At 38.3% G+C, this 25,009-nt stretch overlaps 1 protein-coding gene across 1 annotated transcript in view; it reads left to right on the plus strand.

Annotated features, from left to right (window-relative positions):
* LOC143299019 (WD repeat-containing protein 1-A-like) overlaps positions 1-25,009 on the plus strand; it is a 37,753-nt gene that overhangs the window by 1,409 nt on the left and 11,335 nt on the right. The window contains exons 2-14 of the mRNA XM_076612100.1: positions 2,506-2,627; positions 4,711-4,801; positions 5,509-5,656; positions 7,927-8,107; positions 8,898-8,975; positions 12,022-12,102; positions 13,194-13,285; positions 14,010-14,172; positions 16,306-16,384; positions 17,849-18,002; positions 18,751-18,832; positions 21,526-21,663; positions 21,879-22,043. Of these exons, the coding sequence (XP_076468215.1) occupies positions 2,506-2,627; positions 4,711-4,801; positions 5,509-5,656; positions 7,927-8,107; positions 8,898-8,975; positions 12,022-12,102; positions 13,194-13,285; positions 14,010-14,172; positions 16,306-16,384; positions 17,849-18,002; positions 18,751-18,832; positions 21,526-21,663; positions 21,879-22,043 (1,574 nt within the window). The remainder of the gene's footprint in view (positions 1-2,505; positions 2,628-4,710; positions 4,802-5,508; positions 5,657-7,926; positions 8,108-8,897; positions 8,976-12,021; positions 12,103-13,193; positions 13,286-14,009; positions 14,173-16,305; positions 16,385-17,848; positions 18,003-18,750; positions 18,833-21,525; positions 21,664-21,878; positions 22,044-25,009) is intronic.

Raw genomic sequence — 25,009 nt, forward strand, 5'->3', positions numbered from 1 at the left:
AGAACCTTTTGCTGTAAGAAATCACTATCCACATCCTAGAGCATGCCACTGAAAGGAACTGCCAAATGTAAGAAAATAAATGAGTGTTGAGAACAGTTATAATCTCTTTATTCTGTACATCTGAAGAATCTGAGTCTTGAGAGAGTTCTTTGGTGTTTGAGAAACTTAATCCATTTATTTTATTGATGGTATGCAAAAGTGTGGCCCTTTCAAGGAAAATAGAGATATACTATCCAATCAAGGCATCATCGAGATATGAACAAGTCGATTTTTATGTGCATCACCATTTGAACAGCTATACTTTGTTTTCAGGGTATGTTCATGTTTCCATACCCAACTAACACATACTGACATTATCTTTAAAGTGCATCTGATCATTTGTACTTGTGAAAACACAATAACAGGATTAAACAGGTCTGCACCATATGCTGGCATGGTACTTTAGGATTTTTTTTTTTTTTTTTTTAAGAGATGTTTTATAAATGTGAATATTTGGATTTCCAAATGCAGAGGAAGGTGCTTTACAAACACAATGGAATGAGACCAGTGCAATTGACTTTGACACTTTACATCTGATTTCTCTCAGCTGTACTGCTTTGATTTTGTTTCTGCTTTTTCTCTTGTATTAATTAATAGGACCATCATTAAATGCGAACATTTACTACCCAGAGAAGTCAGCATAAGTCAGTGTTTCAGCCATAAAGAATAGAGTTTGGTAATAACTTTGTTGTATTGTCTGTGTTCATCATAACACAACAAACAATGGTACATAGTGTCTACATATTCTCTCTCTGTCTCTCTCTCTCTCTCTCTCTCTCTCACACACACACACACACACACACACACACACACACACACACACACACACACACACACACACACACACACACACACACACACACAACATACCATTTCACACATTATGGACAAAATACAAAATCAGTTACAAAAGTTGAGGTTGTGTGTGAACATGGGGTGCTGAGGGCGGCATGAATTAGGGGTGTTTTTTCTGACCCATTAATTTTCAAAATAACCCTTTGATTTTCATCATTTTGTGGTGAACCAGTCAAATGACCAATTGTGTACTGAACCAAACTTAAACACTGTAGGAATGTGGAAGGGAGGATATATGTGTCAGGAGGGGGTCAGGGGGTAGATAACAGGTACACAGAAATGCTTTCCTCTAACATCAAGAACATTGACAAAAAAGACTTTGCACACCTTTGTATTATATTCTTTTCCTTTTTTTGAATATGTCTTTTTTCTTTCTTTCTTTCTATTTTTTTTAATAGTCACAACAGATTCATCTGTGTGAAAGAGAGAGAGAAAGAGAGAGAGAACAGTTTGCCACAGTCCAGCAACCATCCTTTTTATCAATATTATTTCTGTCTACATGTGTACTTGTTTTGCTAGAATTTTTAGAATTTTTGCCAAAGCAACTTTTGTTTCCATGGGTTATTTTATGTGCACCAAGTTCATACAGGACCTCTGTTTTAATGATTTTTTCTTTTTTTCTTTTTTTCAACTCATAGGCAATAATGAAGACATTTACAGAGCAAAATTATTTCATTATGCTAATTATATATCAGTTCAGTTCCTCATAAATAGTACCACACCTACCTACCAACCTACATACCTACCGATATATGATATATACATTGATTATAACTAAGTATGCACAAGGATGGACTCAATTTATTGTCTTGTTTCATCTGAAGGAATGGTATCTAGGTCAAGGTCCAGTGGAGTGGGGAGTAAAAATCAGTCTGTATATGGGACTGAAACTCAGACACTCGCGTCCTAGTCAGGTGCATTACCACTTGGCCACTGCTCCATGCGTTTCAGCAAAGAATCGTTATCTCTTTCTCTCTGCCTCACTTTTCCCATTTTCACTCTCTTCATGTCTCAGAGTTACTCTTTCACTCTATGTGTGTTTGTCTCTCTCTGTCTTTGTCTCTTTCTCTTGCCCCTCTCTGTCCATGTCTTCACTCACTAAACTCTCTCTCTCTCTGTCTCTCTGTCTCTGTCTCTGTCTCTCTCTCTCTCTCTTAAGCCCATATGTAATATATCAGAAGACTGAAAAGTTTTAGTTTTTTATGAAGTCAGTAATAATGGTAATAATATAAACTTCCATACACTTATTAATACAGTAATCCATTTTATCCATTTTAAGGTTTTTTTAACAGTTTTTCATTTTTATGGTTTATTTGGTTGGGTTTAATGTCAAAATGTATAATTGCTGTTACTATTAGTAACCAGTTTTTTTAATGGGAATTTAATGACATTTGCAGTTATTAACATATTCTTGTTCGACTTCTGTACATCATGACATTCTGAGTTTTTACAGTGTGTTCTAGTTGGAAGAGAATATACAGTATGAATCATGTACCTTGGTGTGCTGTCAGAGGCTTGTAATTGTTCAAGAGCTACTTTCTGTTGCCATTATTGTGCGTGCGCTGAAGTGGTAAAAGTGTATTTTGTTCATTTCTGCATTATCTTTTCCAGAGAAAGTGTTTGCTTCACTACCTTGTACAGAGCGAGGCAAAGGACTCCGACTAACTGGAGATCCGAAGTGTGAAAACTACTTGTACTGCAATGGGCACAATGTGTACATTCGCAACATGGAGGTACGTTCAAATGAACAGATTTAACTTTTGATTTTTATACATCAGATATAATACATATAGAGTGTAGCGAGATTACATTGAATCTTGTTTGTGGAATTTTTGTAAAAAACGAAAGTTTCATGTTTATTTTTAACCCTTTCGCTGCCAGGAAAATAAGATTTAAGTGAAATCTATTTGCCAGGGTTTTTTCACAAAAAACGGGTATAAATTTTCAAAAAATTCTGTGCTCTTTGTTATTGGAGAAAGACCCATAAAAGTATATATTTTCTGAAAGGGAAATGAATAAAGAATACAAAACACATGATGTTTTCCCATTTTATGCATTTTAAGTGACATGCTGTTGTTTTGAAATCAGTGTTTTGTTTTTTGTCACATTTTCAACTTGTTCATTACAAACATTAGTCTGGTAATTTGCACAAAAATATCATTTTCTGGACAAATGGATATCTGCACACACAAAATCATACTAGAACAACCACAATATAAAAAAAACTGAAAAAGAAATAGATGCATTGTGACTTCTGCAAGTGATAATATGGATGTGAGGCCACGCCCCCTCAGTCCCCACCCCCCTCCTCTTCAACCCTCTCACACCCTCACTTCATCAGACCGCGTTGGCTGAGTGCCAAGAAAATAGCTCATACGGTGCCCTGCTAAAAATTAGGTGACCTGTCGTCTGCTAGAGTTGAACAGCCTGCATCTCTCACTGATAGTTGTATCTTGGCCACTCTCTTGATTGCTCCCTTTATTTTCTATCAAATCGTCCTATAAATGTTCACCACTGTCTTCTCCTTCAAATTTATGCTCCAATTCTTTCTGAGCATCAGCTAAAGAAAGTAATTTTGGCTGATTTAGTTCGTCACAATCGCATGCCATGAACACGGAGTCAGTCCGACATTTTGTTGAGCGAGCGAGGAGCGGAGCCAGGCAAAGACTGCGGCCAGTAACCCAACCAAAACGTTCAAATAAAGGACTGCCTTATGACGCAGATGGTGTTTCTAGCTATGAATAGAATCCAGAAAGATTCCCCAAGCTAAAGCTACCAGCATTTTTGTCAACGAATTGAATGCAAAGCAGGGAAAAGTCAGAATATTTCGATGACGAGTTATCTCGTCATTGTGGCAGCGAAGCATACATGCTTGCCATGACGAGTTATCTCGTCATGCAGGCAGCCTAGGGGTTAAGTTTTATGTTAATATTTACGTGTTATGTGCTTAGAGCACTGGTAGCCTTTTTGTTAATGTAATTATTAAACATAGTTTGCAATTTATTACGTGTTTATATATATACTAATAAGTTAAGGGGGGGAAAAAGCTTTTGGCAATCTTGTTTTTCTGTGATATTGTGTTCAGGTGTGTGTTTGTGTGTGTGTATGTATAGAGAGATGTTTGTTTATGTATTAGCTATGTTGCAAGTTGTTAACTCAATCTATTCCAGATACAAGTTAACTCATACCATGATGATTACTTCCCCAGTGGACATGGTACTAGTATTATTGTACCAATACACTATTCTATAGTTGGCGATCTCTACTGAGGCATTTACAGATTCTGGAAGCATAAAAAAGCTTCTTCTTTTTTTTTTCTTCTTTTTTTTTTGACTGATTAAATTGAGAATTCTCCACTGATTTTCAGTTTTAGTGAAGAACCCAACTTTTCACTGCAGTGGTCTGATGTAGCACTGGTCCAGGGCAGTTATAGCTGGCATTTAGTTGTTGGGCAGAAAGAGCCAAGGGTACAAGGACAGGCTACATCAAGAAAAAATGATGAATTTCATCGGATCTCTCAGCCCTGAGGTCTGCCATACAGCTCACACATTTGCAAAAAAAACACATTAAGAGGAAAAGGGGTCAATAGAAAGACATGCATGACAATATACTAGTTTGCAACAGGCACACACTGATGCAGGCATGAACTGGCAAAATAATATGGGTAAGAAAAAGTTCTTGCACAGTTTAGTTCCGTGGTTCCGATCAAGGAGGGGTGGTGGTGGGGATATCATAGAATTGGTTAACATTTTGTAAGTTTGTTGTTGACATAGATGATTTTTGTTCAGATATTTTTCATGCTGGCTGTTATTTTAGGATCCATTAAAGGTGGAAATATACGCACAGCATGCCAAGCTGCCAACTGTTGCTCGCTACTCACCAAAACGATTCTACATAGCGTCAGCTGGTAAGTAACAGGTCTTTTGTTGGTTTTAATCAGATGCTTATTCGTTTTGATTGTTTTTAGTTCTTGAAAATAAATTTGTATATAAATATAAAAAGAATAGGTGTATTTAAAGGAAAATAGAACTGAATGGATGTAATTAAAAGTAGAAGTAAAGCTATGGACTGCAGTGTAAAATGAGTTCTAAATGATGAATTGTCAAGAGTTGCATCTGCTTTTGTAACTGTCAGTATTTTCCATGTATGCATGCCCTATTTTAGGGTTCTTTGTTTTGTTATTTTCTAAAATTAGTCTCACCCCTTTTTTGTATTTTGTGCAGTTGGACTCAAAATTAGACTTATTTCATACTGTGTGCAAATGGACTAAAAACTAGACTTTCATGCTATGTGTGTAAATTGACAGAAAACTAGACTTTTCTGTTGTGTTTTTAAACGAACCAAACACAGGACTGTTTCATAGTGTGTGTGCAAATGAACCCCCAAATGAAATAGAAGTGTTTCATTTTGTATTTGCCATTGGACTGTGTAGATTGTCTTTTTTTCTTAATAAAACTGTCACTGTCTGCCTTTTCTGTGTCACCCTCCCTGTCTTCCACCATCCTTTATTTCCCTCCCTTTTTTCTTTCTCTCTCTCTTCATGTGAGCTTTGCATGCAGTAGGCTCATGTCACCCCCTTCCCAACTCCTGTTTCCCTATTCTTTTCATCTTAAGATATGAGTGGCAAGATCATGATCTGGGACACGGTCAACCCGGAGCACATACTAAAGTACGAGTATGAAGTTCTTGGAGGAGAGGTTCGTGATATAAGCTGGGACTGTGATGGCAAGAAAATCGCTGTGTGTGGAGCTGGAGCATCAAAGTAAGTTGATTTTTTTCTTCTTTTATTACTTTTCTAATACTTTTTCCTGTCTTGGTTGTTTTCTTAGTCGCATTTTCACCTGTCTTCGGGGGGTTCACAATGGGATGTGCATATGTGTGTGCCTTCTTTCTCAAATGATAATGACTATGGCATTTTTTTCCCCTCCTTCACTGGTTTCTGGTCATAGATTTTAAGTGGGTACATTGCCAGTGGAGGAGAATAATAGCATTTTATTTGTCATCAGTAGTTGTGTTGTTGACATTGGCTCATTTTCCTAAAATTGCATTGAACAGGAAACAAGCTTAGCTCAGCTCATTGTAGTTTGCTTCCTTCATAATACGTATGGTAAAGTGGAGTGGTTGCCCTGTGATAATGCCTCTGCCAAGGAAGCAAGACAGTCTGAGTGCATGGGATCAAATCAGTATTTTCTCCACCTCCACTTGACCTTGAGTGGTGGTCTGGACACAAGTCATTCGGATAGGACGATGCTCTGATAACCTGTGTGTAGCATGCATTTATCGCACGTGTAAGAACTTACGGTAACAAAAGAGCTGTGCCTGGCACAATTCTGTAGCAAAATCCACTTTGATAGGAAAACAGATGCACTTGTAGGTAGAAAGAAAGGTGGTGCTGCACTGTTGCGACGCGCTCTCCCAGGGGAGAGCAGGCTGAATTCCACAGGGAGAAATAATTATGTAGTGACAAAGGGTGATGATAAATAAAATGCAATACAGAAAATGACAAGGTAACTTTCCAGAAGGATGCTCCTACACAGGATACAAAGATGTCAGCTTCAGACAGAAACTGTACATTATCTGACTCTTGGGGTGAAATATGTCATTCCAATGAAATTAAGACAGACTCTTAGCACAGTGAATGCCAGTTGGATTAGAATATTTCATCAAAACAACCTACTTCACTTCCAGATCTAAATAGTAAATAACATATGTGTACTCACTTGTATTTAAAAACAACAAAAAAAAAATATGAATTCATACTTTTCACATCTTTACATGTCATACATACTGACACAAAGTTTTCAACTTAATCTGATGATATGCAGCTATGCATGTAATACACCTGCTAGTGGGAACAACTGAAATCTGAGGTCAGACTGATCTGACTAGATTGATCTTGAACTGATCACATAAGGGGTATATACAAGTGTGTTTTTGCGTGTGGGTAGGGGGAGGTGTTTGTGTGTATTTTTTTTATGTGTGTATGCATATATTTGTATACATGTGCATGTGTGTTTATATGCACTGGGAAGACATGTTGGCATGTGATGTAGCATGTATATGCATGAGAGGCATCCCCTCATGGGATGCCAGGGGTATTTCAGTATGAATTGCATCATCCCTGCCTTCTTAAAATTCATACTAGAAATTTGCTCCTTTTCAATTTAAAAATTTTTTTTAATTGCTCTCATTCTTCCTTCACTGTTGTCTCCATTTTCTGGAAGTCCATTCCCCTTTCTTTTTTCAAGCAGCCTTGACACTTTATTCTATTTGACATTTTTTTGTATTTTATGTTTTGCTTTGAAGTTGTTGTTTTTTAATTCTTTTTTTTCTCATTGGTTTGATTTTTTTGTCATCTGGGAATGAAGAATTAAGGAGAAGGGCTGACATCCTCAGTATGGCCTACTTTTATTTGCCCTATATGATTAGGATAATGTGTCATGAACTGTGTTTTGTGGGTGGGTTTTAGTGTTGTTGTTTTTTGTTGTTGTTTTTGTGTGTGTGTGTGTGTGTGTGTGTCACAGTTTTGTGTTGATGCATTTGAGCATTTGTATGGTTTGGGAGTCCTGAAATGACCATGTGCAGTCGGCTGGACAACAAGCAACGTTAAACATTGAGAGGCGTAATGTTGACATTAGATGCTGTATGTCTTATTTCAGTTATTTCAGTTCTAACAATATTCATTTGAGATGTCCAATGTTTCAAATGCAGGATAAATTTTGTGAGGTTTGTTCTGTTATAGTTTAACTTTATTGCCAGATTTTAACTTGGTCATGAATATTTTGTGGATTTTGATTCTGGTCAATAATACAGACAACACTCATAAATTTTATCCATTTTTTTTATTTACTTAGTTTTATTTTTCCAAAAGGAAAAATGGTGGCATATGCACAGCTTCAGTTGATTTCATGAACTGGGATAAACTGGAGATATGTTTCCGACAGAGATAAAGAGGGGTGGGTGGCAAAGGATTGTTTCACATTGTGCAAGACATTTCTTCGGGATCAGTTAATGTATGTGGCGTTGGTGCAGGTATGCCCATGTCTTTAACATGGACACAGGCTCTTCTGTGGGAGAGTTAACTGGCCACGTAAAGGCCATCAACACCATCTCTTACCGCCAAGTTCGCCCATTCAGCCTGGTAACAGCAGGTGAAGACCAAATTGTGACATTCTTCAAGGGCCCCCCTTTCAAATTCACAAGAACTCAAAATGTAAGTATGATCAGGGTTTGAATCTGTTGATCTGTGATTGTTCTTTTCTTTCTAGGGAAGTGGTGCTCAGTGGTTCATGTGCATGTTTTAACTTTCTGAAATTTGAAGTCGATGGCATTTATTCATCAGCCATCTTGCCTGAAATGTCCTTCACTGTGGGAATCGTTCTGCATGTGTTAGGCCCAGCCACTTTTGTTGTGAAGTATCTGAGCAATAATGCCATGGAAAATAAGGGAATAGGTTAAAACTTCAACAGGTACAAAACATGTATTTCTTTGTTGTTTGGTTTAGACTGTGGAGCACAAACAACTTATTTGAACAGATTTGCACAAAATTGTTTTTTGACAGTAAGCTTAGAAATAAGATTTCCATCAAGGTATGCAGTTTACATAATGTCATCTAATTGCAGATACCCCTCAAAATAGATTTCTAAAATTCAGTTTTGTGTGGTGTGTTAATATCCATCAAAGCTGGAAAATGAAAATGGTGATAAAAACAAGGGAAATTTTAGAACTTTGATTTAGACCTCTATTACTTGGGAGAACATGCATCCAATCTGGCAATCATGATTTTGACATGACAACTGGACTATATGCATGTAAGTACTGTAGCTCCCTTCATTTCCACCGTCTCCCTTTCCACCACCCGCATTTTTTATATTCATTCTTGTATTTTAAAATCTGCAGCAGGAGTTACATGTGAGTCATAATGACTTTGCCTCTTGTTTTGATAATGATGTTATAAACATGCACATTTGTATCCAAAGTCTTTTGTCTGCTTTTTTTCTCAGACCCACACAACCTTTGTCAACGTGGCCAGGTACAACGCAAAAGGAGATGTGATCCTTTCTGGAGGCTCAGATGGCAAGGTGAGTTGATTCCAGTGCCATGGGCAGGTTTGTTTGTGTCACAAGCACTACATTGTACAAAGTCAGAGTGTTTGCCCTGGTGCAAGTGCAGCTGGTCAGTTGACCATAGTATTTGCTTGATTATTCTTCCTCTGCTTAACATCACAGATGTGGAGTGACATCTTGAAGAAGATATCCAGACATATACCATAGTTTGCTTAGTCCACGTGCTGATGCACAGACATACAATATTCAGTTTTTGCTTACACACAAAGACAAGTCATAGATTGGAGGGTGGCTCTTCACAGGGATTGAAGGTGGATGCAACATGTGAATGGTTAAAGTGGTGGACTTTAAATCTCAGGGTCAAGGGTCCCAGTCACGGTGACTAGTGGGTTGTATGGGGATTTTTCTATCTCCCAGGTCAACAGATGTGCAGACCTACTAGTGCCTGAAGCCCCTTCATGTGATGCACATGCAAAAGATCAAATGTGCACATTAAAGATCCTGTAAGTGTAATCCATGCCGTGGTTTGATGGGCTGTGGAAACAAGAACATACCCATCATGCATACCCCTGAAAACGGAATATGGCTGCCAACATGGCATGGTAAAACATTCATGCACATGAAAGCAGAAGGAGGAGGCAGAATGAAAAATGAAAATACCTAGGTGTTGATAGGAGTTGGGTCCTGACTTAGGATGTGCATAGCTGTGTTGAAAAAAAAAAAAAAGAGCCAACAACAAAGGTTTCATCCTGTGCATATGTGTGAATTCAGTTCTTTCAAGGACATTACCATGCATAGCTGAAGACAGCATTGCAATCGTACAACAGCACAGTATTGTGCATAGCTGTTCATACAATTCTCTACAGTATAATTCACTGTAGTTCAGGGAATGGACTCATTTCAGTTCAACTTTGTTAATTTCACTTGGCAGGGCTGGAGTTGACACAGCAGCATTTGACAGAGTAGAACAGTAAAGTATGCTGCAGTATAGAACAGTAATGATAAAAGTATTAACCACTGAGGCCCAGGGCCAGTATTGTGATTGCTTTATCAAAATCACTTGAAGGTTCACTTTTTGCATACTACTGGTACACCTGCAAGCATTCAGACACACCCACACACACATACCTGCACACACACACATGCACATGCCTACACCAAACCCCATGCACACCCATACCCCCCAACACCCACTATGTACCCATGCTCACATGCACACATTTTCTCTCTTTACTTGTTGATTTGTGTTTATGACTTATTTTGCCATTTTAGTTTTTGATTCAGAATGGTATAAATGGAAAGTTTATGACTGCTATCATTGCTATGTATAAATATGTTGCGTCTGGTGTGCGTATTGAAGATAAGTTAAGAATTTTTTTATTGTCCCCTTGGCCAAAGGCAGGGATGTATGTTAAGCCCTATATTGTTTTCGTTGTTTGTTAACAAAATTGCATCAGCAGTTGAAAACAGTGGTGTTCATGGAATTCAGTTTTTGCCCGATTTATTGGAGTTGTACATTCTTCTGTTTGCAGATGATATTGTAAAACACTCTTATGGTTTTTCGAAAAGCTGGCTTTTTGGGAAGAAATGGAAAGTGCAATCTCGATGGAAATGCTCTGGAAGTAGTGAATGAAAATAATTATTTAGGGTTTGTTTTTACAACAAAAATGAGTATAAACAGAAAAGTAGAGACCTTAGCAGTAAAACTTAAGGAAAACATGTATGTATTGACTGTATAAGATATAATAACGAAGCTGAATGATATTTCCAAAGAATGTTTTTTCAAAATATTTGGTGCTCAGGTACAATCCATTCTTTTGTACACTTCTGAGATGTGGGGTCTCAACAGACTTGATAATATCGAGAAGGTTCATTCCTTTTGCATATAAACATTTTCTGAACATACCACTTTGAGTACCAAACAAGTTTGCACACGGAGAATTAGGACGTTATCCACTGTTATATAAATAGTGCTATGAGGTGTATCAGGTACTGGTAAGGTTGTTGAATATGAATGTGCACCGATTACCCAGACAGGCATATTTGATGTTGTTAAACCTGGACGAAAGGGGAAAAAAATGCTGGGTGTCTTTAGTTAAAAATACTTTATTTAGACTTGGATTTGGGTATGTCTGGTTGCAACAGGGCATTATTTGTGAGCAAACTTTTTTGTTATTATTTAAGCAAAGAATGAAAGATATATTTATGCAAGAGTGGGGCAAGTCAGTAATGTATAAAGATATATATCAAAACTACAGGCTGGTCAAAACTAGTTTTGAATGTGAGCAATATTTTAACTTTGTGGATAAAAAACGTTTTAGGGACTGCTTGATAAAATTACGGCTTGGTTTGCTCCCAATAAATGGATCATTTTTCAGGAGAACATTCAAATGTAATTCAAATTATGCATGTAAACGTTGTAATGTGGTCGAAGATGAAATTATTTTATAAACAGTTGTTATCTATGTAACCTAAGGCAAAAACATCTGAACTCTGAAGGTCAGTCATATGTTCACTTGCTGAAGAATGGTTTTATTTCTAGTATTCGTAAACTCTGTGTTTATATATTTAATGCCCTGAATATACAACAGGAATTCGTTGGCAGCAGTGAAGACATTTAGAATAAATTTACAATGTGCAAGAGGCACTTTTAAGGTGTAAGTTAGTATCTATTTTACATTGAGTTGTCGCTACATGATCACCATATTGTGTACTTTTGACCTCTTTCTAGGGGCCAGAGGCCTGGGGATTGAAGTTTTTGTTCTTGTTCTCTCTCTCTCTCTCTCTCTCTCTCTCTCTCTCTCTCTCTCTCTCTCTCACACACACACACATACACTGATATTCTCTCTCTCATAACACAGCATGGCCTGATTCAGAAGGGTATGAACATGGGCTTGTTGACACCAACATGCTTTGATACTTGATTGATATGCAGGCATGTATGTGCACATTTACTCGGGCGCATGCCTGCAGGGTCACTTAGGTGCCGAGTGAGACTGGCAGGTGCAGAAAACAGACAGCATGCTGCAGAAGGACTGATTTTCTTTCCTTTGCCCTGCAGCTGGTCATGTACAATGGTGACATGGAGAACCCTGATGAGACACATTTCGGCAGTCCTGCTCATAAAGGTGGCATTTATGAGGTTAGTACTTTAGTAGTTGTTGCCCTTGTTGTTCATCGTCTCTTCCTTCTCTTCTGTTTCCTGTTTTATTTTATTTTATTTTATTTTAATTTTTTTACATATTTTTTTTGTTAATCTTCACCTTGCTGTGTCACTTCTCTATTTTTCTTACAGTTTCTTAATTTTCTCACCTTTCTGACCCCCCTCCTTCTATTCTTCTCTTGTCTTTTTTTCCTTCCTTCCCAGCCCCTTTTTCCTTTGTTGTTGTTGTTGAGGGTGGGGAAAGAGGTGGTGGGGGTCCTTGAAAACAACACACAAACCAGTGTATTTTGTGTGTGTGCAAAGTGTCCTCTTCCGTATCATGTAATAATCTGTGCTTCCATGCCAAAGTTTGGAGTCCTGGTTTGAGCCTGTCTGTAAAGTTTATGTCCATGCCGATGTTTTCATGCAGTTTTAGTCATGCTTGTTTTTAACCTTGCATTTCTCTGTATACTGGGTTTTTGTATATGTTTTTTTTTAAGAAGATCATAAAAATATAACAACAAAACAGTCTCATCAGATTCAGACACATGGTGGTTGAGACATAGGTGATAGACTAAGCATTGCACAAATGTTCAAGCTCTTACCTCAGGGTCCAGAAGTTATTGTCATGCGTAACTGTGGACCTCTTTAAGGATAGGAAACTGTTTCAAATTGTGATGTTCTGTTTAGAGGAAGATTATAGCTAGATTATATAGATGATGTAGAAGATTATATTTAGACCACAGATAGCATGATTGAATGAAATTGTGAAGAACATCACTTCAGCATGATTGGGAAAAACATAAAATTTTCAGTTTTGGATTGATTCCAAATGATGAACACAATGTACAAGTGTTGTAAAGTGTGTGTTTGTGAGCACATTCATTATTGTTTGCCATCTTTCTTTCTTTTTATGTGTTCCTGTATTTATCATGCCTTCTGCAGTTCTGTTTCTCTGCTGGCCTGTCAAACACCCTCCCTCTTTTCATTCGCCCTTTGTCCCTTGTACTGGCTGCGTCCAGCCCCATTCATGTTGACAGTGTGAAGAATTAGGATTGCCATAAAGAATGAAGTTGTGAATGTTTGGACAGCTGTGCTTCAGCCCTGACGACAGCGAGGTTCTGACTGCCTCAGGGGACAAGACAGCCAAGATCTTTGATGTGGCAACTGGGAAAGAGATGTGGTAAGTACCTTTGTGATCTGTGTACAAAAGGAGACAGTTTTGAAGAGGCAGTAACTGAATGGGAAAAAAATGGAAAGATAAGAGGTAACATTTGATACTTGTACTTTGATATTTGGCTGTTTGATTTTTTATTCTTGTAGAATACATAGTTAAAAGGTGAAGATAGGATTGTAGTAAAGCTGTTCCTGTTGCAGCACACTTCTTCAAATGACCATCATGGGAATGGAACTTTGAATCATTGAATTCCAATGCATTTGACAGGCTTCAGCAGTCAGCATCTTGGACTGGGTATTGAACAAGATGGATTACATTGAGTGCAGAATGTGTGTTACTGGAACTCCGTCTGTAAAAGAATGAGATCTTTCTGTTCTTGTGTTTGGCTGTCAGGTCTGAAAATCCTGTGTTTGTTTTAAAGGTCAAGGTCAAGTGTGCTTGCATATGTGACTTGGCAGTTTTAAACTTGTGAATAAGGTTTACTTGAAACACAGTGAAAGACCAGATTAAGCTGGCACATGGTCATGTTTAGGCAAATAGTTATGCAGAGTTTCACAGACCTGAGATAATGCTTGCAGCTGACAGAATCATTTACAATATAGAATCATTTATAAAAATTTCCCAACAGTTCCAAATAAGAAGGAACAGAAAGGAAGCAATCCACAGTGGTGAAAAATCCTGTGCAGAAGATAGGTTGTTAACATGGTCAGCTGGGTGGTGTGTGTTTCAGTGTGTTTAAAATGGACGAGATGGCCAGAAAGTCTGATGCTCCATGGCACGACATGCAACTGGGCTGCCTGTGGCAGGGTGATGAGATCATCACTGTCAATGGCTTGGGACACATCATCTACCATGACCGCAACAATCCCCAGAAACCCAAAAGGGTCATCAAAGTAAGTCTGGCAGTGGAGAAGGTAGGGTAGGGTAGGATTGCAACTCCTGGTGTTCTTGAAATCATCTCTTTTTTTTTTTCTTTTGTAAGTCTGTTTCAGATAGGTATTAGACTATCAACAGTACTGTTTGACATTTTCCAGTTTGCAAATTCAGTTCTTTAAAATGCAGTTTTAAGTTTGGATGATAAAGCTCCAACCACACCCCAGCTTCTTTGGTATGAGCTAAGCACTTTTAAAAAAAGAAAAGAAAAAAGAAAGGTTGATAAGGGGGTGGAGAATTTTTTTAAAGATTTTATCTTACCCATTAATAAGTGATCATTTCATGTGAAGATCAAAATAAAGGGAGATTAAATGATAATAAATTCCTGTGGGGTGTGTGTGTGTGTGGGGGGGGGGGGGGATCCTGTGTGGCAAACTGGGTAGTGTCAGACTTCATAGCTGGAAGAAGTAGGTTTGAACTGTGTTCTCAGATTCAAACACTCCACAGGCAGCCTCTGCTCTTTATCTGTCTCTGGAACATACACTTTAAAACAGATCCCTCTTTTGCATCATCAAATCTCTGCACTCAGCTCTTTCAAGTCTGGCCTTAAAAACAGCCTCTTTTACAAAATTGCCCCGTGCTTCCAGCTGTCTTTCTGGTCTATAGTTTATCTAGCTTTCTGCCTATATGTGTTTGTCTTTCATTCCTCCAAATCAAAGTTGAGCATGTGTATTGTGGGAGCCATTGGTGTGAAAGTACTTTCATTTATCCCTGCATAAGATTCAGCATTCATTGCTGTATAAATACATTTATTTCATTTTTTTTACTTGTGGCTAACTGACCCACAACTGAACTAAGCTGAAATAGCAAGATGGGACCACACAGTCCATCCAGTGTCATCCACTGAACAGCTATTTCTTTGTAAGTGTTGCACAAATTCCCTGACCAAAACTGCAAGTGTCTGTCATTTGACCTGACTGGCACCAGGACTGTATTATGAAAGGATGTGTGAAGTACAGCCTTGTTAAAGAGTTGCAAGCTGAAATGGAGCAGCCTGCTCATCCCTGTCACGAAAATGAAAGAGGAGTTGTTGGAAAATCTGTGGCTTTTGTTATGTTGCTCTCAATCCTCAGTGTAAGGTTCTCTATCTTCTCCATTCCTTTGAGTTCATGTCAGTCACAGTCTCAGCGGATTAATGGATGAAGGGGTATTTGGGGATTCACCACACTGGGGAGTTGCTCACTGTCTGCTTCTGTGAGTAAGAGATTGTCTGTGGCATTTGCCTTTGGTGTCCTGCATAAGTTGATATAAAACAGGCACCACTGAAATGACCTGAAAGCAGTGCAGGATCTCTTCTGATGTGTGGCCTCAAGTTTTGCAAATCTTGATAACACATGGCACTAAGATTGCAACACTTTCAGGTCAGTGCCTGTGAAATGGTGCAAAAGATGGGACAACACAAATTAAAAAAAAGAAGAAATGATTATGAATAAAAGAAGTTTAAAAAAAACACACACACACACGCAAAAAAAAAAACCCACCCAAAAAACGCTTACATCAGAACTAATCAGAGAGTTCTCAATGTAAGTTGCCTCATTTGCTGGTTAAGTGGAAACATTCAGCTCACAACAAAAAAGATATCAGTGTTATATTGCCTAACTGAATATGAGAGTGGTGATGGTGATTTAAGTTGAAGGAAAGCGTTTTTGACCTGTCATTACTCTGCCATCATTATTTTTCTCATCAGGTTTGCTTTCATCATCTCCATCATCATGACTGCTCTTCTGTTTTTTTCTTAAATATACTTTTAATATTGTTGGGATTTTTATTGCATGGTAATTGACAAGTGTCCACAGCTCAAAACCATGTGAGATACACACAAACACACCACACCAAACCTCACAAAAGCACATTGCAGCACCACACCACACCATTTGGGCACTGACACCTACACTGACACAGCACAATGACAGGAACACACAACACATGATTTATTTTCTGCACCACAGTTTGCTGAATGTGTGTATACATTATCAAATGAAGATTGTGAGCAAGCTGGTATGTGCTGAGGGATAGACAGCAGCACTGGTGTTGAAGACAAATGATGAATTAAGGGTTTGTCTTACCTCATGTCATTCTGCATTTGTCTTCAGGGTCACATGAAACCAATCACTGCGCTGGCTTTGTCTGAAGACAAGAGAACTGCCTTCACTGGAGGACAAGAAGGCATTGGTATCCTTACAGCCAGAAAAAAATATGCATTTTTTGTTGTTGTAAATTTGCCAGGATTTTGTGTAATTACTAGAATCTGAGACGGTGAGGTGCACATTTTACTAATACAAGCCATTTCAGACATAAACGCCGTTTCCTTTGCATTTTTTTTTTTTTTAATAGGAGCTGAAAGCTTAAGGTCATGGTTTGATGACATAACATGTGTTTATGTCTGTCCAAAATGCTTGCTTCGTGGATTCAGTACAGTGATTATTTTCTTGCCCCTGTCTCCAGTTTCACTATTGAATTCTGAACAATTGAAAATTATTGAAGTGACTTATTTTCAAGACAGTAGGTTGATATTTTTCTTTGAAATATCTGAAAAATAAGGGAAGATAGAAATGAATCAGTCTGGTCGAAAGAAGAAAAATACATAACTCAAAATTGCTATATAAAACAAAACATACTTACAGATGTCAAAGTACTAGATATCATTGAATAATTAAAGTGACCTATTTTCAGGACAGCAGGTTGGTGTTTTTCTCCAAAATAGCTGAAAAATAAGGGAAAATTAGAAATAATCTATCAGGTTGAAAGAAGAAAAATGCATAACTCAAATTGCTATTTAAGAAAATATCATACTTGCAGATGTTGATATGTCGGCCTATATGTGTCTCACCACATCATGCGCCTCATCACTCCACTATACAGGTTGTAACAACAATTAATCCACAAAAAGATGAAAATAATATTGACCTTTCCAAATACATTGAATACGCCCTTGAATTAAGAAAGGAGTTCTCTCAAACAATGACCAAACCAGATCTACTTTTTTTTTTCTTTTTGTAATATTGTGGTAATTGTTATCCACACCTGTGTTCATGTATTTATGTCAGGTTTTCATATTTTTCATATGTATTTGATTGGGGCAATTATAACATTTCAAAGTTTGAATTCCGATTTTCCACACACTACTATACCACAAAGAGCAACAGCTTGTAAATGTGATACCTTAAATTCTATGGAGTGCTAGTAGAGTAATGGCCTAGAGGTAAAGCGTCCGCCTAGGAAGCGAGAGAATCTGAGTGCGCTGGTTCAAATCATGGCTCAGCCGCCGATATTTTCTCCCCCTCCACTAGACCTTCAGTGGTGGTCTGGACACTAGTCATTCAGATGAAAACGATAAACCAAGGTCCCGTGTGCATTATGCACTTAACGCACTTAAAAGAACCCACGGCAACAGAAGGGTTGTTCCTGGCCAAATTCTGTAGAAAAATCCACTTCGATAGGAAAAACAAATAAAACTGCACGCAGGAAAAAATACCAAAAAAATGGGTGGCACTGTAGTGTAGCGACGCGCTCTCCCTGGGGAGAACAGCCCGAAATTCACACAGAGAAATTTGTTGTGATAAAAAGAAATGCAAATACAAATACAGTGGTTTTCAGTTTGTCAGCCACATGTGTTTTTCTTAACCAGCTGTACAGTTTACTGGAATGTTGAAAATGGGGAAAACGATACTTTTAGTGGCAAAGGGCACAGCAGTGAAGTGAGGGACATGACAGTGGAGGGAGACAGACTCTACTCTGTTGGCGTTGATGACACTCTGCGGGTCAGCTCTGTAACCAACAAGAACTTCAGGTGAGTGTTGATTAGCGGCGTCCTTTAGCTTTTTCTTTAGTTCCTGTTCCTCGTCAGTCCTTGCCTGCATTTTAGTAAGTTTGTTTTTTTTATCAATTTCTCTCTCTCTCTCTCTCTCTTTCTCTTTCTCTCTCTTATTGTCACTTTCAGTTCTATTTTTGTCAGTCTCATTGCACGTTTGGTACATGCTCATTTCTTTCATATTTAATTTGATTTGTTATTTTATTTGATTCTAGTCTCATATTTTGCCTGTTTGTTTTTCTGTTTTCCTGTTCTTCCTGCCACCCCTATGTTCCCAACGGAACACACCTGTTTTCTCTTTTAACCTGATCAGTATCATAGCAGCCCAGCAGCACATTTCTGAAAATGATCCATAATCCTAAATTTGCTTAACTACAATCAGAAATAATTCCTTTGGAGTTGTGAGACTGGACAAAGCTGGGGAAGAAAATTAAGGAAAAAGGTATTCTTAAGGATAAACTAATTTTTGTGACAAAATTTGCCCTTACAATTTTTAACTGCTCATAAAGAACTGGTGGAAACTGGGGGATGGGAAAGAGGCGAACTGAAAAAAAAAACCCCCATTCATGTCGTTCACTGCCAAAGGAGAGAGAATAATGTAAAGTATGCATGTGTGGGGGCAGACTCATTCTCACATTTTTACTCCTTCCTTGTTTGCTCTGCAAACTGTTCATTTTGCTTAGTTGGATGCTCATGATGTGTGTGTGGTTTTTGATTTTTGTTCCAGTGACATACAGATAAAACTGGACTCTCAGCCAAGGGGGTTGGACTGCCGCAATGGAGTCATCGTTGTGGCCTGTGTGCAGCATGTGCGTTTCTCTGCATGTCTGTGCATGTGTCAGAATGTCGAACAGCAGTTAAAAAAAATTACTATATTGGATGTGGTTTGAAGAAACTAGTAATAAATGTTAATTTGATAGAAATATTTAAAAATAGTTTTGGAAGAGGAAAATGGATTTAAGTAGCATCTCAGTGTGTATGTGTGTGTGTGTGTGTGGGAGGGGGGGTGTGTGTTTCTTTTCATTTCTGGTTTTACTGTTAGGCAGCTACAAATTCAGGTGTAGCAGTCACAAATTAACCTGCTGAGACTGGTAGACGTCATGATATCTTATGTGAATCATGTATTTGCAGTAACTGCAATATAGTGTGACATGTTTCTTGTGTGAGTGTGTGTGTGGACTGCCCCAAATTAACAGATCTTCAAAATCAGTTCATTCCGAAGAAATGATGTATGAATCCAAAACATTTTTTGATTTTCAGTAATGTTGAAATCAGTGAGAACGTGCTGGAAAGTGGGAAAATTTATCAAAATGGGAACAGTTTCAAGATGATGTGATCATTTATATTATCACCAGTTTCATGGGATTTAATTACTTAAATTTTAATTTTTGATGTGAAATAATAACAGGGGTCCAATAGTCAAATATTCCTGATTCTTCATTTGAAAGTGTGTCAAGTCAAAATGATCTTTATTGAGGGTAAGCTTGTACAGCTTTTTTTCATCCTGCCCTCAGAAAAAAAAGAAAGAAAAGAAAAGACAAGAAAGAGAAAATGAAAGAAAAAAGGGAGGGGGATAGGAAGAGTATAACATGAAAAATCAAGCGCGATAAGAAACACAAATTCTATGGGGAAAAACAGTATGCGGACAAATAGCAAATGAACATATATGCATGATGTTGACACAAATATACATACAAAAGCAGCATCTTTACATCATCAAATTTGTGTGTGTGTGTGTATGTGTGTGTGTGAACTTTAGAAGAAAAGAAAAGAACAGAGAAAAGCAAGATAGAAATAGTAGCTCTGCAGGGAAGGGGAGATAGTGTGGAAGTGAAAGATGGGGTGTAATATGCCAAACAATTGAACAATATTAGAATGTAAAAAAATGAAGCCAGGTTTCATATTTCAGCTGAAGCCATAAAATGTTGAGATGGGTAATGCATATAGTGAAGTCAGGTATCCTTTGGATATCTTAAATAGATATGATATTTGGCTTTCCTTTCAGACTTTTTCAATCCTGTTTTGACTCACTTGTGTAAACAATGTTATGACCCACTGTTCAGTTGTCTGTGTGTGTGTATGTGTGTGTGTCTGTGGTAAACTTAAATATTGCCATTTTCTCTGGAAATACTTTGTCTGTCAATACCAAATTTGGCTTAAACATGGTAGGTAAAAAAATCTTTACAGTCATACCAGTAATAGGTTGTGCGTCTCACAATTTTAACAGTATTTCCAAATCTTTAATGGTTTATTTCATTGATGCTGGTTCTGGATTCCTAAAACACTGTTACCCCTTTGCAGCTGCCCAACATCTTGTAATAAGACGCCATGACCACGTTTTTCTTGTTCGCAATTAAAAGCAAAGAAATAAAAATTCTGGACAGAACAGACACTAACATGAACTACATTATTGACGTATTTACTGTATATGAATGTTCTAAAGTGGACACTGAATTAACTAGAATGAACATAAAAGAAAATTTGAATCGACCATTTCACTAAGGTCAGCCTTGTCAACACTGGTTTGTGCAGATCTTGACAACGTGTTGCAAAGCCTGACACAATGGCAACGTCTCTTTTTCTGCCGAATTTTAAGAATTTCTTAAATAATCATCAACATGTTTGCTGCATGTGAATGTTTTAGAGTGGATACTGAATTAGCTAGAATGAATAGAAAAGAGAAATTGAATGGATGGTGTCATACTTTTGATGCTTGTGGAACACGGATTTCTGCAGATTTATAAATATCAGACACATATTGTATTGTGTTTCAGGCAATGGGAACGTCTCTTTTACCTCGGACTTGAAAGAAATTCTTAGATGCCCGATATATACCAAAACAACATGATTTAAATGGCGTTTTCACTTCGATTACCATTCTCGATTTATTCCGTTAAATGTGTATACTTAAATGATAATTTTTTAACATCATCTTTGAATGCCGCATTAGCGTAGTGCACAAAACCACTCATTCTTGACCCGAATGTCCTGGGTTCAAATTTGCTTTGAAGTCTTTTTTTTTCTTTTTTAAATGTGAAGCTTTATATAATTATGATAACAAATAGAGAACACATTTCAACAACTAATTCTTTTAAGGTTGTATTTTCTTTTTCTTTTCAGTATGAATCACAAGTGAGTCTTGAACTGCTTTCCTTGTTTGGTTTTTTTTTTTTTTTTTTTTTTCCTTTCTTATTGGTTTGTTGTATTTTTTCCTTTTCTTTTCATGTGCATGAGCGCTGTTGGTTTTTATTCTTTCATTTATATTCTCATTGAATTTTCATTGCAGAGAATGCAAATTTTTATGTTTAGAGATACCTTTTCAAATGAGGAGTCATATTATTTTCATCATGTTCAAGACTGATGATATTTGTAATATAGGACATAAGTACATAGGACTAGTTATTTCGTTGGTATTTTTGTTTTTTTTCCTTTTCTCCCCAGTTTTATTGGTAAATAAGAGAGGACACAGTTATGAATTCAAAGTGTGTGTGTGTGTGTGCAGCTGTTAGTGTTTGAGGCTTGCAGGGGAGCAGGAGATGCCAGTTTGAGCAAAAAGTTTGCCCTGGACAAACTGAACAAGTTGGAACCTAGCAGTGTTAGCATCCATCCTGATGGCTCCTCTGTCGCTATCGGCTTCAAGGTCAGTCTGTTGCCTGTATGTGTGTGTGTGTGTGTGTGTGTCCGTGGTAAACTTAACAAATTCATGTTCTCTGGAAGTACTTTATGAATAGCAAAATTTCTTGTTGTGAGCTTGCGTTGTATGCACTCATACCCTTAGAGTGTGTGTATAGGCACATGCTGAATGAACATAGCCTGGTAGACGGCAAGCTGACTGCCACCCTGTGGTGTTTTCAGGATAAACAGATCAAGATCTACTCCATGCAGAACTTCAGTCTGACTGAACAGAAGACGTTGCCGACAGGTGAAGCGGTGGACTGCCTGGCCTACTCCCCTGACGGAAGCCGCCTGGCCTACAACAGCAACATGAAAGTGGGAGTTTGCTCCACCACAGACTACGAGGTGAGCTGGATGTGAGAGGCACTGACAGAACCTAACATCACATAACCAGAGAAGCCAGGATATGTTTCATGAACTTATTTCATTACCATGTCAGTCAGCAGTTGTTTGTCCTGTTTAAAAAAAGATTTGTTTAAGGTTCACAAAGTGGATGGGAAACAGCAGCAACCGGCGGTGTTGCAGATGGAGTCATCACAGCAGAGTTTGGAGGGACCATGCACACACCTGCATTGTAGGCGATGGGCAGTGCTGGTGCAGGTGAAGTAACCAGCTGTCACCAGCAAGGGTGCTGAAGCAGGAGTTACCTCCCTTGGATCGGACACTCAGGACAAGGGGGAGTGTGCACCCTTATGGGCGAATGTGTCCCCTAGCGGTCCACCTTCCTCCCTGCGTAGAGGGAGGGCATCCCTACTTGCCTTGTTCGCCATTGGATCCGAGACAGTCGGGGCATGCCACGTGGGGGGCGTGTGATATGATGTCACGGCCACCGCCACAGACGTAACACAAATAGGGCCGGATCGAGTGTGTGAAGCAAAAAAGGACGTAGGTGCATGTTGTTTCCCCAGAGATGAAGCGCACTCAATCGAGGGGATTGTGGCACACTCTATTGTTGAAATTCTAGGCATGAGAAAAGAGACAGAGGAGGGCGACTCGTGCACTGCCGACTGGCAGGGCCAAGAAAACGTGGAGTACGTTGAGTCCATTTGCAGATCGATTGAAAGAGAATTAATGGCACCACTGACCTGAGTGTGGGGCAGCAAACCCCTAGAAGTCACCGGAGGAGGTGTAGGAGGTGGTGGAGGTCTGGAGTCGACTGGAGGGAGCAGAGGAAGTGGAGGAGGCAGCGGGTTGGTGTTATTGAGAGAGCCTGAAGTAGAGGGTCCAGTGTCTGTGAATCGATTGCGATCACACCTTGATTTTAGCCTGATCTCCCATCCGAGCCATGTAATTATGTGACCTGATCAAAGTCATTGTTTGACACAAAGCAAGAACATCAAAGAATTGACAGACAGACAGAAAACATGAGAAAAAAAAGTATGAAGAGTACAGGATCAGGAATCAAGATGGCTGCCGGAAAAGGAGGGTACTAGTCAGGGAGGTAACCCACTTCTGGAGGTTATCAGCCATAGCTACTTTCGTTTTCTCCACATAGCAGGTAGTAGTTTGCACAGGACAGGAATGTCATACCCCTGCACTTGTGGGTCACAGTAAGTATGTTAGATAAATATAATTTTAGGAAGAAAATTTCCTTTTGTTTAACCCTCTAAGCTCCAGGTCGCTCAGCACCAGTCACCCTTGAAATCCCATGCCAAGGCGAATAACTCTTGCGATTTTCGATAGTGGGTAATTATAAACATTGATTTAAAATATAATTACCTTCTTTTGTTGCACATGTTAAAAATATAATTACCTTCTTTTGTTGCACATGTTTATTTTTTTCTACACATGATAAAGTTACAAAAGAATTTTTGCTTCCAGGCTCATATTGCTTTGTATTTACACAAAAAAATGAATGTTTCAAATTTGATGGTCAACTTTGAAAAAAATTCTTTTAAATACAGTATGATTTTCTTTGAAATAAGTTTATCTGGTCTGCAGTGTCTTCTAACACATCTTCTTTTTATTCTTTTTCTTACTCAACTTGAATTCCAACAATGAACATGCTGATTTTTATGTTCTTTTTATTTTGAGGGATGATGTGTTTTCCTATGATGGTCGGGAGAAAAACAACAGCAAACAAACAAAAAACAGACAACAAACCTATATCACATGTAATTTCTCCATAATGAAAAGAAAAATACAATCCATTGAACAAGCAAAATCAGGAAGATCATGCAGAACGCCAATAAGTATCAGTGCAATAAACAACTGACAGTATCGATTCCGATGGTCTGGCGATCGATTTATTATTTCGGAGGTCCGTATCGATTCCGATGGTCTGGCGATCGGTTTATTATTTCGGAGGTTCGGCGATTGATTAACAATTTCGGAGGTCCGGCAATCGATTCACACTCAAGTACCAACTACATTCTCAGTATCAGTAAAACTCAGTCAGTGGATGTCTAGGTCACTCAGTATGATTGACATTTCAAAATTCTCACACAGAAATCATTTTCAGAATAGTCGTTCGGATACGCTACTATGATCGACAGTCATCAAACTCATCTTGCAACTTGGAAACTTCAAAACTTTGGCAAAACTTTACCAAATCAGTAATATATTCCATTGAATTAGCACAATCAGGAAGTTTGTGCTGAACGCCAATAAATGTCAGTGAAATCAAGACTAACTCACTGACAGTATCGATTTTGTCGGTCCGGCATTTGATTCATGATTTTGTAGGTCCTGCAATCGATTCACATTCAAGTTACCAACTTCACTCTCATTGTCGGCAAAACTCAGTCAGCCGATATCTAGGTCACACAGTTCAATCGATTTTTACAAGATTCTCATGCAAAAATCATTAAAACGGTTCAAAGTCATCTTCAGAATCGTTGTTCAGATTACGCTAAAGCTCTCGGCAATCATCAAACTCGTCTTGCAGCTTAAAAAATTCACAACTTTGTCAAAATTCAATCAAATCGGACTCTGAAAAGCACAAAATGCATGGCAGGAAGTGCCGAAAACGACGCTGTGAATCTCGCAAGAGTCTCGTTTATGCACCCATAGTAAGCACATGTTTAGCCAGCAGTACCGGGCAGGTTCAGGTGTTACACTGCAAGCCACTATTGGGCGGGTACAGTGTATAATGGTTAAGGTTAAGAAAAGCAGTTGTTTGTCTTCTTGTAAAGATTTGTTTAAAGTTAAGAAAAGCAGTTGTTTGTCCTGTTTAACCAGTAGAGTGCCTATGAGACGTCAGCTGAAGTCCTACAAAAGTATTGCCATAGTGACTATAAGACGTCCAGTGATGCCCTGCATATGTTCCGATTTTTCTTTTATTGGAGTTTGGTTCAGTTCACATAAACTGA

This window comes from Babylonia areolata, chromosome 2, assembly GCF_041734735.1.
Source record: "Babylonia areolata isolate BAREFJ2019XMU chromosome 2, ASM4173473v1, whole genome shotgun sequence".
Lineage (NCBI taxonomy): Eukaryota > Metazoa > Mollusca > Gastropoda > Neogastropoda > Buccinidae > Babylonia > Babylonia areolata.